This window comes from Antennarius striatus, chromosome 9 (assembly GCF_040054535.1).
Source record: "Antennarius striatus isolate MH-2024 chromosome 9, ASM4005453v1, whole genome shotgun sequence".
Lineage (NCBI taxonomy): Eukaryota > Metazoa > Chordata > Actinopteri > Lophiiformes > Antennariidae > Antennarius > Antennarius striatus.
Window position 1 is genome coordinate 1,570,442 of NC_090784.1, and position 16,178 is coordinate 1,586,619.

The 16,178-nt window shown below is 43.1% G+C and overlaps 1 protein-coding gene across 2 annotated transcripts in view; it reads right to left on the reverse strand.

The window, feature by feature from the left end:
- The window catches only part of LOC137600976 (neurocalcin-delta A), an 83,406-nt gene that overhangs the window by 3,857 nt on the left and 63,371 nt on the right, over positions 1 to 16,178 (reverse strand). For both annotated transcript variants that reach the window (XM_068322914.1, XM_068322915.1), the window contains one exon: positions 2,585 to 2,690. In XM_068322914.1, coding sequence (XP_068179015.1) covers positions 2,585 to 2,690 — 106 coding nt within the window. The remainder of the gene's footprint in view (positions 1 to 2,584; positions 2,691 to 16,178) is intronic.

A 16,178-nucleotide genomic window follows, 5' to 3' on the forward strand; every position in this document is an offset into this window, starting at 1 on the left:
AAGTTAATCTGAAGTAGGAACGGGAGCAGACTCATGCTGATGTGATGGAGAACAGCTCCAGAAACAATTACCAGGAACTGGAAGCAAACATTTATACAGTGCTTCAGACAAAGATAATTAATGTTGGATAGTGGATGGGAGATGGAAAGAATGAGGTTTTTCTTTAAGTGGGTCTTCACACATTTTTAGGGTGACACGAAATGCTAACAGCTGAAATACAGATGAGGGAAGTGCAGTACGAAAAAAGTACAGAGATAGAGTAGAGAAATTTTCAGATAACGTTTTGCTTTCACTGCCGGCCTTAGACAGGTATCTGTCCTTTGTTCTCCTCACATGACTTCAGTCAATGATTTTATGCTTTCACAATATCAAGACTGATTTCAACCTAAAGCACAGACACTCAGGGACAAGACGATCCTCTGGTTTATCCAACGAGGAACTTCATAAATCCAAGATGCAGCAGGTTGCACTCTTTAAGTTTAGCAGAATAAAGATGCTGCATCAATGTTCTAAACAAGTGTCCCTCTATTCTATTCAGAGAACCCATGCAGACATGGGGAGAACATGCAAACTCCGCAAAGAGTGGGACTCGAACCTGGAACCTTCTTGTTGTGAGACAACAGCACTACCCACTGCACCACCGGGCCGCCCCACCAAATGATCAATAAACTTTTATTTATTTAATGCTTAATCACATCAACAGACATTTCAAAGTGCTTTTAAAGGCAGCGGCGGGGGAAACTCTCATTGAGGAAGAAACTCCGAGCAGGACCCAGACTCTGGAGGATGGTCGTCTGCCTTGACCAATCATATTTGTTTCTGTAACACGCTGTATGAGGTCTGTGCCCTAACCTAAGCCTGTTGTGTCAAAAAGGGAAAAGTTTATGAACAGGGACACTTGGAGGAAAGTAACCCAGGTAAGTCGGATATGATGCTCCACCAGCCACCACCAGATGGCAGTGTTGACACAGATTGTCTTCCTCCTGTCTCCCTGTAACACACAGGCTCAGTAATCTCTTTTCATAGTCACTTATTTTAACCTGCTGTTAATTTCTTCTGCTGTCACTTGTCTTCTCTTCTTCACACGTCCAACCAGTGCTGTGTGGTGAGGTTCGTGGCTGGGGGGGCCACTGACTTCATCATAATCAGATTTACAAACATATGAACCTACAGTTTAGTTTATTCACCATTTAATTACCAACAGTGAGGGGGTTATGTTTAAAGCCTCATAGCAGAATTATTTACACGTACAAGCTGACACAGAAAACATTGTGATGTTGTTTCCTACATGTTTGTTTATACGTTACGTTCACTTATAAATGAAGTCCGTCTGAACAAAAGCATCGAAAAAATTTCTAGTCGACATATGTAATCCTCCATTTTTATAGTAAGGCAAGGCGAGCAGAAAAAACAAACGAATGGCTGCACTTGACTCTCTGACTATAGATTGTAGTTTGCTGTCATTTATTCTGCGGCCGAGGAGTCCCGAGAAGAATTTCTGGGATCACCAGCGCCCCCTATCATGAGGCAGGAGAACTGCGTGCCTCACTTAGTGCCTCTTCCCAGCCGTTTTAGGATCGCTCAACTCAAGAAACATAACCTTAACCATATGGACACTGTCTCTATCTGGCCTATCTGCCACTCTCTCTCTGTCTCTCTCTCTCTGACCCTGTTCTTATCTTCCTTTGATTTCTTTTCCACCCAACCGGTCAAGACAGATGGCCGCCCAAAAGAATCTGGGTCCTGTCCGGAGTTTCTTCCTCAATGAGGGAGTTTTTCCCCGCCACTGTCTCTGATGCTCTGGACGGTTCAGTTGGGTTTCTCTGTCTTTGAAATGTCTGTTGCTGTGATTAAGCGCTACATAAATAAAACGTGATTGACTGATTGAAGAAAGACGTTAAACACATACAGTTGTTGACAAAAAACACAGTACATTATATACATGAGCTAAACTATGGAAATTTAGTTCATAGAGCAAATATGTTTGAACATTTATAGTGACATGTAGAGAAATAGCATTATGGTCTCACTGTTCGGTGGTTTTGAGGAAAATTAATCGAAATTGGGTGACGTTAAACGGAAAATAACTTATTAATACACATCACTGGATGAATATAGCCATTAAATTTATTTCTTCCATTTTCCATTTGTTTTATTTCCTGATGGCAGGTGAGGCCGTGCCTCCCTTGACCCCACGCCCCTGCTTCCAACATAGTTCTACTGTGCTCCGTCTCCTTCGCCTTCTACCCACTGCACTCAATAATTCCTCCAAATCTGTCTCTGTTGCCAACGTCTGTGGTCAGTAAACCAGCAGGATGGGGGACTCTGGGACTTTGCACAAAGACAACAGGCTGACAGTACATCTAAAATTCACCTACATGGTTAGTTATACTGTATTTCAGTCAAATCAACAACCAAACGCTAACATTATCAGATAATCTGAATTATCTCGGTGACATTTAAAATAGAGGACTGGAACTGAGAAAGGGGTCACTGACTCTTCATCACAAATCTGCCATGAAAACACCCCCCCCCCATCAGAAACCACCAGTGTTAACAACAACAGCAGCTGAGGAGCATCTACCGTCTCTGTTGGTGTCCATCTGCCTGAAGATCTTTTCCGTCCTCTTCTCAGGTGTCGACTCGTCTTCAGGCATCTTCATCACGGAGGACACCATCTTATAGATGGCCTGCACAGGAACAGAGGAGAGGTGTTACCATCAATGATTTCCTGCAGTGAGGTGTGTCCGTCCATCTTATGGCTAACATGATTTTACCACTGTGGATTGATCCTGTTTTCTTTTTATTTATTTTTGATCTCGTATTGCTTTAATGAATATTAACACAAAGGAAGAGTACTGTCCCATCTTCATCTCTAAAGCCATTCCAGGTGAAATCCTCGTCTACGTCTCAGGAAATGGATATTTGTAACAGCTAACCAACAAGTCTATCATGAAAACGTATAACAAGGCAGAACAAAATGAATAAACTGTCCTCAGAACAAATGAGAACAGCTATGGATATTTCCCATCGGGGACTCAGATGGAGAACGATGCAGCTAGTGACGACGGCTGGGTGTCAGTCTGCTGGTCCTCTGACTTTCTATCGCAGCTTGTCACCTTGTGTTTGTTATGGCTTTGGTTTAAGGTTGTTTCGTGGCGTTAGCGCCATCTGTTTTGCTATGGCTACCTTTCAGATCTTTTTTTCTTTCAGACTGCATTTGTTTTGCATATCTGTTCACATTACATTTAGATCGTGGCTGTTATCAGACTCTAGCATGAACGGTTTACCACCATCACACCACCATGAAAACTCTCTAATAAGCCAGAAAGCAGATCTGAGGCACATTTGTCCTGCAAGTGTGAACAGACCTATGCTGTCACATGACGATCATCATCTGTCATTAGGTCTGTCCTCCTGTCTGCTGCTCCTGTTCATGTTATATCTCCTTCTGCTCTCTCATATTTATCTTTTAAAGTCCTCTCCAGGAGTTTTTGTTGTGCACCCACCGATGGCCAGTAATCTGGATCTATCTCTGTTTGCTTGGATCACTTTCCTCCTGTCACTGGACCTACTAGCCTGCCTTAAACTCCACTCCACTGCTCATAGGTGGACTACTTTGTTAGTAAAACGCTGAAGAACGTCTCTCGTGTCTACATTTTCACACTTGATGTACAGCTTTGTAAAGTGAGCCTCATGATTTAGCTGATTTTGCCAACTCTGAATATTCATCCATCCTTTTAGGCCTTGAAGGAAGAGACAACGTGTTTTCTGTATATTCTGATGGACTGTGGTATTGGAATAACTGCAGAGCCAGGGAGGCGACACAGATGTTGCACAATATGGTCCTGTGACATTTGAGTACTGTTATACTGTATGTTTCAATTCACAAGTGAGTCAAACACATTCACAGCACTCCTTCCAGGATGTCATCTTCACCCAAAACTCACCTGGCTCTCATTTCTCTATGTCCTTTACAGGTTCCATAGGGAGGTCGTAAACAACCATAACCCTCATCCTGACTGCTTAACAGCACTCTGTCTCTGTTGCTGTGTGTTGGGTTACAAGCCCTTTGACAGTAAACAGTGAAATCACAACTTGACATGACTTGACTTGTGAACAGGGAAGTGTTGATTTTGAATACGGAACAGTGGGAGCTTTGAACAGGAGGCACCTGTAAGCTGAGTGGCTCAGATCCTGGGTTAAAGTGGAATCCAACAACAAGCAGGCGCCGCAGTTTACATTAGGGACAGTACTGATGATCGAATACATGAATACAGCAATACCTTGAGATATGAGTTTAATCTGTTCTGTCTGGCCTTGTACGTCAAACATTTCCCCATTTTAAAGAACTATATCATTTTAATCTATTCCAGTCTATAAAAAAGACCCAAACCCCCTGAATGCAGACTTTGTATCCATCCACCAGCTACCAGTGGTGTCCTGTCTGTTGGATTTTGCTTGTATGTTGAACAAAAATATGGACAGAGCAACGGTGTATATCTCAAATAAGTCGCATGTCCAACAGCTCGTATCTCGAGGTACTACTGTAACCAATAATCATTAAAAAAAACTTTTTAATGCAGAAATACAGCCAGAATGTCCTTAAATTGCCAGTATGAATAATATGAATGAATGAATAAACTTCCCTCTGAGCCAGGATAGATTTCAACTATTGATGAGAGGATGAGACAGTTTTATCTTCCTCCCAATGTTTCAATTTTGTCATTATGCAGGCAGTTGAACCAGGCCTGCTGTAATCCTCTCGTTCAATTAGTCCCTCAGCAAAGCTAATTATGAGCATCACTAGCATTTACACACACACTGCAGGAGAAACTTTTAGCTATCCGCAGTGAGCCGTATCACCCAGACACTGCAGCAAATGACGGTGACAGTAAATGAAGACATGCATACCACTGTGGGGGGATGATGAGTTTTTTTACAAAAACATTTGCATATGCATCAATAATAACTCACTGACTCTCGCTTAAAACTCAAAATGATGAGAGGAAAAGAAAAAGCGGAGGAGTATGAAGGTATTAAATCAACAATATGAAGGATAATATAGACCGTATGTTATTTTCTATGGAAAAGTTAAGGAGTAACCTCACAGAAGACTGAAGAAAAGTAAAAACCGGTGCTAGATGGAAGAAATGAGGAACGAAATGAAGGAAATGCAGAAAGATATGGAAGAAGAGGACCGGCGCATTGTTGTCTTGGAACGGGGGCACTAAGAATGGATGATTTGGAACATCTGATCATCGCTGGTATTCAAATCAGGCCGGAATCACGCACACGCTGTGGCCAGGGGCAGTGGAGCGGGAACTGACCACAGTGCTGACACAGAGACTGGTGAGCAACAGGTGAGTTCTCAACTGAGGGATCTGCAAATGACTACAGATCCGGACCAGATTGAGACATGTTACCCATTACCATCTGGAGGTAGGAGACCACGTGCAGTGTTGGTAAAGTTTGACAATCGTAAACTGAAGAAGAATGGGCTGATCGACTACACCTGGACGAACAACTGCAGGATCTTCATCAAAACAAAGGGGCTTTCTCCAGACCAGATGAAAACAGCAATGATGGCAAAATACAAGCAACAAAGATGGACAAGAGTTGTTACTACAACAAAGATCTGTACAATAGAATCACTTCAACGGCGGGAGCTCTACAACAATTTTGGACACATCAAGGATTACATAGAACAGTTGAAAAACCATTCAGCATCATCAATGTTAGAAACATGAATTAATGAAAACAAGAGTGTCCCCCGCCTCACGCCCCATGCCATCTGGGATAGGCTCCAGCTCCCCGATACAGCAGCGGTACTTGAAGACATGGATTTCTGTTTGGAGGGTTAACATTAAGTTTGAGAGTTTAAAGAGCATGTTGATATCTGTTAACAATATATTGGAATGTGAAACTGTTAAAGTGTCCACGACAAACTGGTTAATTCTTGGATAAACACTGTCTGTCTGCTGAGGGAGGTAAATATGATCATTATATTCCTGTGGAGAACATTGGTAAGGTCAACTTCCTGTTTTGACCATCTATGATGTTAACAAACCTTGTTGTTCCTAGGAAGAACATAAACATGGTCATGCTCTCCAGGTTATATCTGGGACTAAGGCTAATACAGTGATACCTCTACATACGAATGTCTCTACTTACGAAATTTTCTACTTACGAAATTTCTCAGCAGGAAACTATTACCTCTACTTACGAGAGAAATTTACGTGATGTAAAAACACAGTATGAGCTGATAATTTTCCAATGAGTTCTGAATTTTTCCAGGCCAGACAAAGGGAATGAGCTGCTTATGAGCTGGATGTCCACTTACAGAGCTGGAAGTGGACCTCCAGCATCATCATGGCGCTCAATGCCCAGAAGACAGGAGAGTCAGTCATGGACTTCACCTTTTAGCCGCACCTTTCCTCCAACATTCCCCCACCCTTCCTCTCATGAATACTCCTGACAACTTTCTTCTCTCCAGTGCATACCTCCACCTCTTCAGGTCCGTCTCAACCTGCTCCCTACTCTGACTACGGATCACAATGTCACTGGCAAACATTGACAGATTTTATCTGTCAATCTGCCCATCACCATTATAAACAAACCAACATAGACAGTATGACTATAAAATTAAATGTAAACCAATTTTTTCTTCATCAAACTGTACTACACATGGTTCATTATTATGACCAAATAAATCCTGCAGAACATGGTATATTTTCAGTTATTGTGTTTGTGAATTTATGCGTTATCCTCTGGGGCATGTCGGGAATCAGTTCCAGGAGACGCAACATAAGTCAAAAAACAACTTAAGTCAAATTAACATGTTTCCAGCTTCAACTGAAGATAACCATTCCCAGTTCTGTGCTGAACTTTACTTATGAAGGCATTTTCAATAAAAAACCGTCACCGTCTCGTCTTCAGCTGCATCTTCCGTATTGTCGGTCACGGGGGTTGCTAGGGGCTAATATTATATTTTATTCTGATTTATTGTACAGTAACATGATGTGCTGTTAACATTTTGCCAGTGATTTTAGACAAAGTGGACAAAGTGGACTAAAATGACATTACCTTGATTTTTATTTTTCCAGGTGTTTTTAAAAAAAAAAAAATCGAGAACGATGTAACTGGAGACGACGCAGGCCGAGGTATACCAGTACTTTACTATCATTGAAATTGCTAGATTGATTGACACTGTACTGGTAAAGCTGCAGAAACATAAGCATACACAAAAGTTGTGGAACAGGAAGGACTTATTTCCTCCAATCCAAACTAAACCAACTCCACATCAGCACCCTCACGGCAACATGTGAATATCCTGTCAGCTTTAGAGAGCAGAGGCTGACAGAGACACTTGGGCTACTCTTCCCATTCTATTACAATCAGGTTCTTTGACACATACGAAGCAGAAAATGAATGGATTTAAAGGTATGACACCTTTCACATACTGGGATCACACGAAGCTGCAGATGTGATGCTGCGCTCAAGCGTTGTTGTAATTCAGCGGGTAGTGCAGAAGTCAGCACTACCAAGAAGGTTTTCTGTTCAGCCTCTTTTCTCTCTGCAGAGGTGGGTGGCTTTGAAGCAGGAGAGTCAGAAATTGACATCCAGAGAGGGAAAAGACCGACACAAAGACAGATGGAAGGTACGGGTGTGTAGAAATAAGAGATAAATTGAGATGTCCCTCGGTTCTTTGTGAAAGTGTACTTCAGAAATAAGGAATGGAACCATTAAATCTAAGGAGAACATTTCTGCATTTTAGATGCTTCAATTAAATTTGAGTTTGAGCTAAAATGCTGTTGAGGGTGTGCAGGGTGAATGTGGAGCCATCAATGAAGTACAGCTTACTACACAAACACATGCTCTTTCATCAAAAGCATACTCGTTCCCTCATTACAAACAGGAACAGCAGCGAGCAACTTTTAACACCCCAGATAGCCTTTTCACTCCACCCCGGTTCAGCTACTGGCTCCGCAAACCAGACCCGGAACGTGTCCGCTTGCACAACGGGACGGCCCCGGAACGGACAGGGACCGTGGACCCAAACCAGATCCGGTGCGGAGCCAATCCGGATCCGTTCATAAAGCAGTTCAGCCATCCTGACCCGGTCCAGTACCGTTCATGGAGTGGCTCATCTGACCCAGAGCGGGTCGTCCAATGAGCACTGCCGAGGCGCCCTTGAGCAAAGTGCCGTCCCACTTACAAGCTGCACATATGGGCGCACCACAAAGGAGCTGCCCGCCACTCTACCTCCCGTGCATACGTGTGTGTGTCCAGGGCCTGTACACACACATATACTGTACAGTATATGCATGATATTCAACTAACTAGAGTGTGCCACTTATTTCCCTGCGAGGATCAGAATTAGTGTATGAAATTAAAAAAACAAAAAAAATTCAATACATTCAAGACTTAAAAATATATTATACCATATCCTTCAACCCACAGTATAAGTCTCTGGTTTAATTGTCCTGTGTAGCAGCAGAATAGCTTTTCCACAGCTGAGAGCTATCAATTATCGGTGAGACTCATCAGCAAAGAGTTCAAAATATTCTGTAAAAGTAAAAATGAAATGCAACCATGAATTGTATTTGGAGCATTTTACTGCCATGTCTCTCTGGGCAATCAATTACAAAAGATTATCATGGATGATAATAATCATGACAGGAAGACTTGAAAACCAAACATGACAACATTGCTTTAGTTCCCCGTCAGCTGTGAGGTTGAACCAGCGAATCGTATGTCTGATTACGTCTTCAGTCTCAGCCAAAGCCGTGTCTTTTTTACAGCATCTGAAATCACACAATATTCATACAAAATTCTCCAGAGCAGGATAAGTTCAGGATAAGAGCTCAGCAGGTATAACAGCCCCACCTACTGACCAATCAGTTCTCTTGGAAAATGACCTGTTTGTTTTATGAGAACCCGGTGGACCTTGGTGCACAGTAGGGGTGGGCGATACTCGGAATTTTGGTATCGATCCGATACCAAGTAAATACAGGGTAGCATCAGCTGATACCGATACGATAACAATACTTTTTGCTTGGAAATGTCATGATCATTGAATAATTGACCCCCCCCCCCCCCCCCCGAGTTAGTTTATTATAATTGTGATAAACACAGCACAAAGATTTTAGGCAGTAAAAATATTTCATTTTTTAATAAATAACTGCAATGCACACCTTAACAGTATAAAAAATAAAATTAAAGGAATTAAAGTTTGTTTAGCACTTTAATGTACATGGTTCACAATAAGTTAGAGATTATGAGAGACTCATTTTTGGGGTAATAAATATTACACTAAAGGAAATGGTGTTTCTTCTCATTCACTATATAACTTATTTATGTCATTACAATTCAGACCAAATAGGAAAGCAGTCACATAAATAACAATATCATTAACATATTGTGAACCTTGTATTTTCATCTGATTACTTTAGTAATAGAATTAATCAATAGATTAATCGATTCCTTGGGTAATGGATAGCTGTAGCCCTTAGTAAAACAAGATTTTTTTCAACTGGGTGAACATAGAACCATTGAACCAGTCTCCTAAAATTGATACCCAATTACAGTGTGAAAACAGATTACGTGGGTATTGTTGATTTTTTTGGCTGAAAAGCCTCTGCCAGAGTCCATTGTCTCTGTCAGGAGGATGAAGCAGGCCAGTGGCCAGGTAGGGGGAGGGGCTAAAGGTGTACCTGAGTCACTCAGGCAGAGACTCAGAGAGTAGCAGGGGGCACTGGGCGAGAGAGGGGGGGGTTGCGCTATTTGCACAGAGAAGCGGCACTTTGAGGAAATTGGTGGAGGAGCAAAGTATCGATCACAGGACAATAGTATCGATCCGATCCAAGTACTTGCTTAGTATCGATAATATCGATATTTGGATCGATCCGCCCACCCCTAGCAATTGGTCGCTTGCAGCAAACTCCGCCATTTTTATATGAGCGCGCACAGATCTATAGTGGACAAGCCTGAATTGAATTAGTGAATTGATAGCTGGCTTTATGGTACCGAAAATCCGGAGGGCGGATGTCTCGTTAAGTGAAGCCAGATAAGTAGGAGGAAGCTTGGCTAGGTTAATCAAGCTTTATGGTACAGGCCTCAGGTGACACAGTTCAGTGGTCTGGATCAATGGGTGATCCGAAACACCGGCCGGTCCGAGATGTGTTAAAATGGAAGAAACAGCGCGGTGCGCTGCCAATCGTGTCAATATCCCTTGGATTGATCACATTAGCATTCTGATTGCTGACGGTTTGCATCGTAATTACTTTACAATGGATCCAACCAGAAAGAGATCTCAAGTCTGGTAACATTTAGAACTGGTGCCACCGAATAAAGTAGATTTTAATTTCTAAACCTATGTTCAGGCTCTGTTGCTCACACAGTAGAAAATAATAAACCACACACACATCATTTTTAATATACAGATGAAGTGTTTGCTTTATTCCCAGCACTTGACGTACAGTAACAACACGTAATGAATGATGAGGCGTTACTGAGCCACACATATGAATGAAGCCGGTGCTGCTGCTGTGATGATATCTCGGAATTCCGACATTTATTTCACAATATAGACCTTGGGTTTTTTTCCAGTGACACTAATCATCCTATATAACTAATGCACACGAACACTTATGTACATATTTATATCAAATATATATGCATGAACATGTTATCTATATCTCTTGTTGCTTTATCGATCCTTGAAAGGACCAGTGATCATAAATCAATTTCGAATAATATATGGCTATAATGTAGCAAGCAAGGATTAACACATTGAATTAGATTATATTTGGTTTTATTCAGTAAATACTGTATATGCAATAAAGGAAACGTCATTGACTCATTGGGCTCATTGACTGTGTGTGGTTGTAGTGCAGTCGGTCTGCCAAAGAGGGCACCCACATTCTCAATGAATGGGGCGCCGAGTAATGAAACAGTTTTTGGCACAATTGTCGCAAACGGTTCGAAGCCCCATGGGGGGGCCATTCAGACATCACAGGTAACCAGTGAACACAGGTGAGTGGCATTAGTTATTAATTTCTGAAGACACACCCACTGTGCCACTCCTCCCACCACAAGCCAATACCAACACATGTTCAATCAGCAACGTGCATATTGGTCCAAACTCTCATGGATGGCTCCTACAACTCTATTTTACTCGTTCTGACATGACAGCTCCTCACACATATGTACTGAATTTATTCTCATGTGGTCCTTCACGACTGGATTAAAATTGCTAAGCAAGGCATGTAGCTAATGTTCAGTTCTCCCCACCTCCCAGACATATAAAAAAACATTCAAAATGTAACTTTAGCTCACTAGTTACCTTAATAAGTTTGAGAATCACTTAAGCTAACATTGATGCTACCATTAGCAAGCCTAACTTGTCATAATTAAAAATATCAGAAACAACGAAACAACTGGCCTTTATCTATGATCAATATAATTTTGCAAGTAAGACAAAAGTACATATTGAATATATTTTTGAGTATGGTCTACTTACAGCATGTAGCTTGATCAGCAGCGTCCTGGTCTGGCGTCTGTGGGCGGAGAAAGGTGTGTACGGAATGCAGGCTCCATAATGTCGTGTTGACCAATCACGGACCGCCTGCATGTCTTACTTTCCGTCCACACGTAACCGCATAAGTGTGTTCACCAACACGTTTATAAGCAGAACAACTCCAAGAACGAGGGGAGAGAGGACGCCTAGCGTCCGTACCGAGTCCGCTGTTTGACAGTGTGCTGCCCCCAACCGGGCCGTTTCCTGCACGCATCCCCGAAGCAAGTGAGCCGGTGAGCCGGTTGATGTTATGGGCGGATTCTCCCTGGCGTCGGTTGCTATGTGAGACTTCTTATCCATTTAAACTGAAAAGCACTGCAGGCGGTCAGACATCAGCGTTTGGTTCATTGCTTTCAATTACTTTGTCCTTGACAGGCAGGGACAAAATTAATAAAAAGTGAGCTAACGGTTCATAATGAAAAAGAAGTGCAAGGTCTGAATCATTGTCTTGAGGCAGGAAGGCTCAAAGCATGACAAGTGGGCACATGAGGGGCATTATGGGTTTGTATTTCCTGGAATTGTCTGTGGATGCCTTGTAAATGAATCAGAGATTTTTAATTTATTAGCTTAACTCTATAGCTACTGTACCTGCACTGTCAGTGATTCAGATGTGTGGAAACTCTGCTCAGAGCTGTTTAGGGAAAGTCTACCATATGGATGAAAACTCATGATGCTGTTATGGAGAAAGACACTCACAAAGAGCAGAAAATGACTAATCCAAAGCACATTACCACATTATTCTTTGGAGACTCATGAGGATCGTGTGGCAGAAAGAGGTCATACCCAAGGCATGGAGAAGAGCTGGTGGTGTGCTCATTCCGAAAGAAAAGGATGCAACAGACATCAGTCAATTTCGACCAATCTGCCTTCTCAACGTTGAGGGGAAAATCTTTTTCAGTGTAATAGTACAGAGGTTGTCCACTTACCTGGAAAGGAACAAGTACATTGATACAACTGTACAGAAAGCAGGAATTCCTGGGTTCTCTGGTTGCCTAGAGCATACAAGCATGATCTGGCACCAGATCCAAGGCGCTAAGAAGGACAAAAGAGACCTCTATGTCATCTTTCTCGATCTGGCCAATGCCTTTGGCTCAGTTCCCCAAAAACTCCTTTGGGAATCTTTCAACTTTTTCCATGTGCCAGAACCCATCACCACACAGGTAAAAACTTACTTCCAAGACCTGTAACTGTGTTTCACAACACCTGACTTCACGACAACATGGCAGCGATTGGAAGTGGGAATAATGGCAGGCTGTACAGTCTCACCTCTTGCCTTCACTATGGCCATGGAGGTCGTCATCAGGGCATCAAAATGGGTGGTGGGTGGTGAGCGAACTAAGAACGGACTCAGACTCCCTCCCATCCGAGCATACATGGATGACATGACTACAATCACCACAACTGCAGCATGCACCAGACGATTACTTTGAAAACTCCAGGAGAACATCCAGTGGGCCAGGATGGAAATAAAGCCAAGCAAATGTCGAAGTGTCTCCATAGTCAAGGGACAGCTAAAAGATGTAAAGTTCTATGGAGAGGACCCGATACCAACAGTGTCTGAGCAACCTGTAAAAAGCCTGGGCATATGGTACACTTCAAGCCTCAAAGATAAAGATCAAGTGCAGCAAATAAGGCAGGACATCACCAGTGGTCTGGAGGACATCAACAAGATCCTACTGCCTGGGAAGCTCAAACTTTGGTGCCTACAGTTTGGCCTTCTCCCTCGGCTAATGTGGCCTCTCACCATCTATGAAGTCCCAATAACAACTGTGGAGAAGATGGAGCGAACCGTTACTTCATATGTGAAGAAATGGTTAGGTGTCCCACGATGTCTGAGCAACATCGCCCTCTATGGAAAGGGGGTCCTTGAACTACCTCTCACAAGTCTGACAGAGGAATACAAGTGCTCCAAAGTAAGGCTTCAGATGTTGTTGAAGGACTCCAAGGACCAGACCATCAGCAAGGCTGCACCCACCCCACTAACGGGACGCAAATGGACTCCATCAAATGCTGTGCAGCACGCTACATCAGCCCTGAGACACCAAGACATTGTAAGGAATACCCAGCATGGGAGAGGAGGCTTTGGCCTGGCAGCAAGCAAACCAATGTGGCATAAGGCATCAATGTCTGAGCAGAGGAAGCTGGTGGTTGAGGAGGTGCACAGACAGGAGGAGACCGCCAGAAGTGCAAAGGCTGTCTCACTTGTCAAACAGGGGCAATGGATGCGTTGGGAAGGTCTGGAGAGGAGAAAGATCAAGTGGGGGGACCTATGGCAAATGGAAGCAAGCAACATCAGCTTCATCATAAGAGCTATATATGATTTGCTGCCATCACCAAAAAACTTATGGTGAGTATGGTGAGGATCCAACTTGCCCCCTTTGCCCAGCCCCAGCTACTCTCAGACACATCATGACTGGGTGCAAGACCAGCCTCACCCAAGGCCGCTACACCTGGAGGCACAATCAGGTCCTCAAGAGTCTGGCTGCAGCAATTGAGACCAAGAGATCTGCAATAAACTCCCTATCCCCAAGAACAAACAATCCCTTCAAAACTACAACATTCATCTGTGAGGGACAAGCAAAGCCCAAACATCCTCCTGCACAGCCAGAAACGGGACACCTAGCCATGGCCGGGGACTGGAAGATGCTGGCTGACATTGGCCAGCAACTCATTTTTCCACCTGAGATCGCTTCTACCAACCTTAGGCCAGACATAGTTCTCTGGTCCCCCTCACGTAAGTCTGTGTATATAATTGAGCTCACAGTCCCGTGGGAGAACTCTGTTGAGGAGGCCTACGAGCACAAGAAACTGCGCTATACAGAGCTGGCAGCTGACGCAGTTCAGAAGGGATGGAATGCAAAGGTCTGTCCAGTTGAAGTGGGATGCAGAGGATTTGTGGCTTCTTCCACCATCAAACTACTGAAGGACATTGGCATCAATGGACATGCTCTGCGCCAGGCCACCAGAGCCCTTTCTCAAGCAGCTGAAAAAGGCAGCCGGTGGATATGGATCAAGCGGAAGGATCCTTGCTGGGCTGTACGATTATGACCCCCCCCCCCCGCACATCACACGCACACACCTAGAAACCCATTTGAAAGCCCTCAAACATGAGGACATATGAGTTATGCGGTCAGCTGTATGGCTGGCTCAGGGAAGAGGCCTTGCACAGTCCCGTGGGAGGAAGACCTTAATGATTTGACATGGGACACAAGCTAAGGCTTGATCACCCTTTAGCTGGCCACCTCCGATGAGGGTGTATAGCGTTTAAAGGCCGAAACACCCCGTGATTCGGAGGTACACTACTGAGGATGTGTCCCAAAATTAACAACATACCATAGTTAAGAAACTCCCAATGCCACCCTTAACACCAAGGCAAATCTCATGTGAGCGCTCCCCCCCCGGCACAATGGACTGTTTCAACATCATGTCCCGTGTTTTCATGATTCCAAATATTTCACAGCAAGATTGAAATTGATTATATACGATTGGATCTTTATATAATTTATTAACCCATTTGCAACTCTGAGAGGTTAGTCATTAGTTATTCAAGTCTGAATTTGATCAATTTGGTCCGGTGTTTTGGAAGACAGATGTCTGTCCATTGTCATCAGATTACATCATACATGACACATGTGGCATGGTGTTTGGGAGCGCATTGAAGAGCAACACTCACTGTTTATATTCCAAATATAAAAGTTAATATTCCAAGTAAAACATGAAGGTGAAAACGTTTGAAATCAAATGATCACGAATGAGGCTGTAACATTACAGTGAAGCCAGGTAGCGGTGCCTGCTCCTCACCTCACATCTGTAAATCAGGTCAGGAGGTGACCTGAATCACGACGAGAAACTCAGAAGGGTATGTCTGAATAGAGAAACTGAAGAGATGAATGAAGTGTGGTGCTGCATGCAGGAACAAAGGCAGCCGCAACATTCACACTGTTCTGTTCACTGCTGGCATAGCCACAGACTCAACCGTCTGTAAGGCACCTCTGTTTAGACAGTCAGGTGATGTGGAAATCATATCACAATCATCTTTTAAACTTATTTATTTATTTATACTTCTTTGTTATTATTTATATAGTTAATTTCCCTCCTGAAGGGATCAATAAAGTTGTACTTTCTCTACTCTTATTTAGAACACAACCAATTTAACCCTCAGGGACCTATTAAAATGACTACCCACATTACCTATCGGGTCACAAATTGACCGTCTCATTGCATCAGATTTCAATGCATCAGATCTTTTCGATTACTTCAGACCTATCCATATATATATATATATATATATATATATATATATATATATAATTATTATTACAGGTAGTCGTCGACTTACGACCGCAATTGGGACCGACAGATCGGTCGTAAATCGACTCTTACGTAAAAATTAAATCCAGCAGCGCTGGTTCTTGGCTGGGGGTCGTCCGGATCGTCAGCTGGGGGTATTTGTGGGTTGGTGGGAGCGGGAGACGATGTTTTCATAATCATTGTGAGCTTTGTCTGAATTGTTCGTTTCTTTTTCTCCTCATAAATTTCACGATATGGACGGAAAGCGTCGTTTGCCATCCGTTCAATCCTTGCAAATGTTTCTATG